Genomic DNA, 997 nt, shown 5'->3' with positions numbered 1-997 from the left:
ATCACCACCACCGAGTCCACTTCACACAGTACTCCCAGCTTCACTTCTTGGATCACCACCACTGAGACCACATCCCACAGCACTCCCAGCTTCACTTCTTCAATCACCACCACCGAGACTGTCTCACACAGTTCTCCCAGCTTCACTTCTTCGATCACCACCACCAAGACCACCTCAAACAGCACTCATAGCTACAATCCTTTTTTCACCACAACTGAGGCCACCTCACACAATACTCCCAGCTTCACTTCTTCCATCACCACCACCGAGACCCCCTCACACAGTATTCCCGGCTTCATTTCCTCAATCACCACAACTGACACCACCTCAGAGAGTACTCTCAGCTACACTTCTTTGATCACCACGACTGAGACCACATCCCACAGCACTCCCAGCTTCAATTCTTCAATCACCACCACCGAGACTGCCTCACACAGTTCTCCCAGATTCACTTCTTCGATCACCACCACAGAGACCACCTCACACAGTACTCCCAGGTTCACTTCGATCACCACCACTGAGACCACATCCCACCACACTCCCAGCTTCACTTCTTCAATCACCACCACCGCGAGCACCCCACCCAGTACTCCCAGCTTCATCTCTTTGATCACCACCAGGGAGAACACATCCCACAGTACTCAGTACTCCCAGTTTCACTTCTTCGATCACCACCACTGAGATCCCCTTACACAGTACTCCCAGCTACATTACCTCAATCACCACCACTGAGACTCCCTCACAGAGTACTCCCAGCTTCACTACCTCAATTACCACCACTGAGACCACCTCACACAGTACTCCCAGCTTCACTTCTTCAATCAGCACCAGTGAGACCCCCTCACACAGTACTCCCAGCTTCACTTCTTCAATCACCACCACCGAGACCACCTCATCCAGTACTCTCACTTTCACTTCTTCAATCACCACCACCGAGAATATCTCACCCAGTGCTCCAAGTTTCCCTTCCTCAATCACCACCACTGAGACCACCTCA

The 997-nt window shown here is 51.7% G+C and overlaps 1 protein-coding gene across 1 annotated transcript in view; it reads left to right on the top strand.

Moving 5' to 3' along the window:
* Positions 1-994, top strand: part of LOC105539624 (mucin-3A-like) — a gene marked incomplete at both ends in the record, with an annotated part of 13271 nt that extends 12277 nt beyond the window's left edge. The window contains 2 exon segments of the mRNA XM_011979977.1: positions 588-642; positions 644-994. Coding sequence (XP_011835367.1) covers positions 588-642; positions 644-994 — 406 coding nt within the window.
* Between the last annotated feature and the right edge of the window lie 3 nt (positions 995-997).

Source organism: Mandrillus leucophaeus, unplaced genomic scaffold (assembly GCF_000951045.1).
Source record: "Mandrillus leucophaeus isolate KB7577 unplaced genomic scaffold, Mleu.le_1.0 Scaffold2071, whole genome shotgun sequence".
Classification (NCBI taxonomy): domain Eukaryota; kingdom Metazoa; phylum Chordata; class Mammalia; order Primates; family Cercopithecidae; genus Mandrillus; species Mandrillus leucophaeus.
This window is presented reverse-complemented; position numbering and strand designations above follow the sequence as displayed.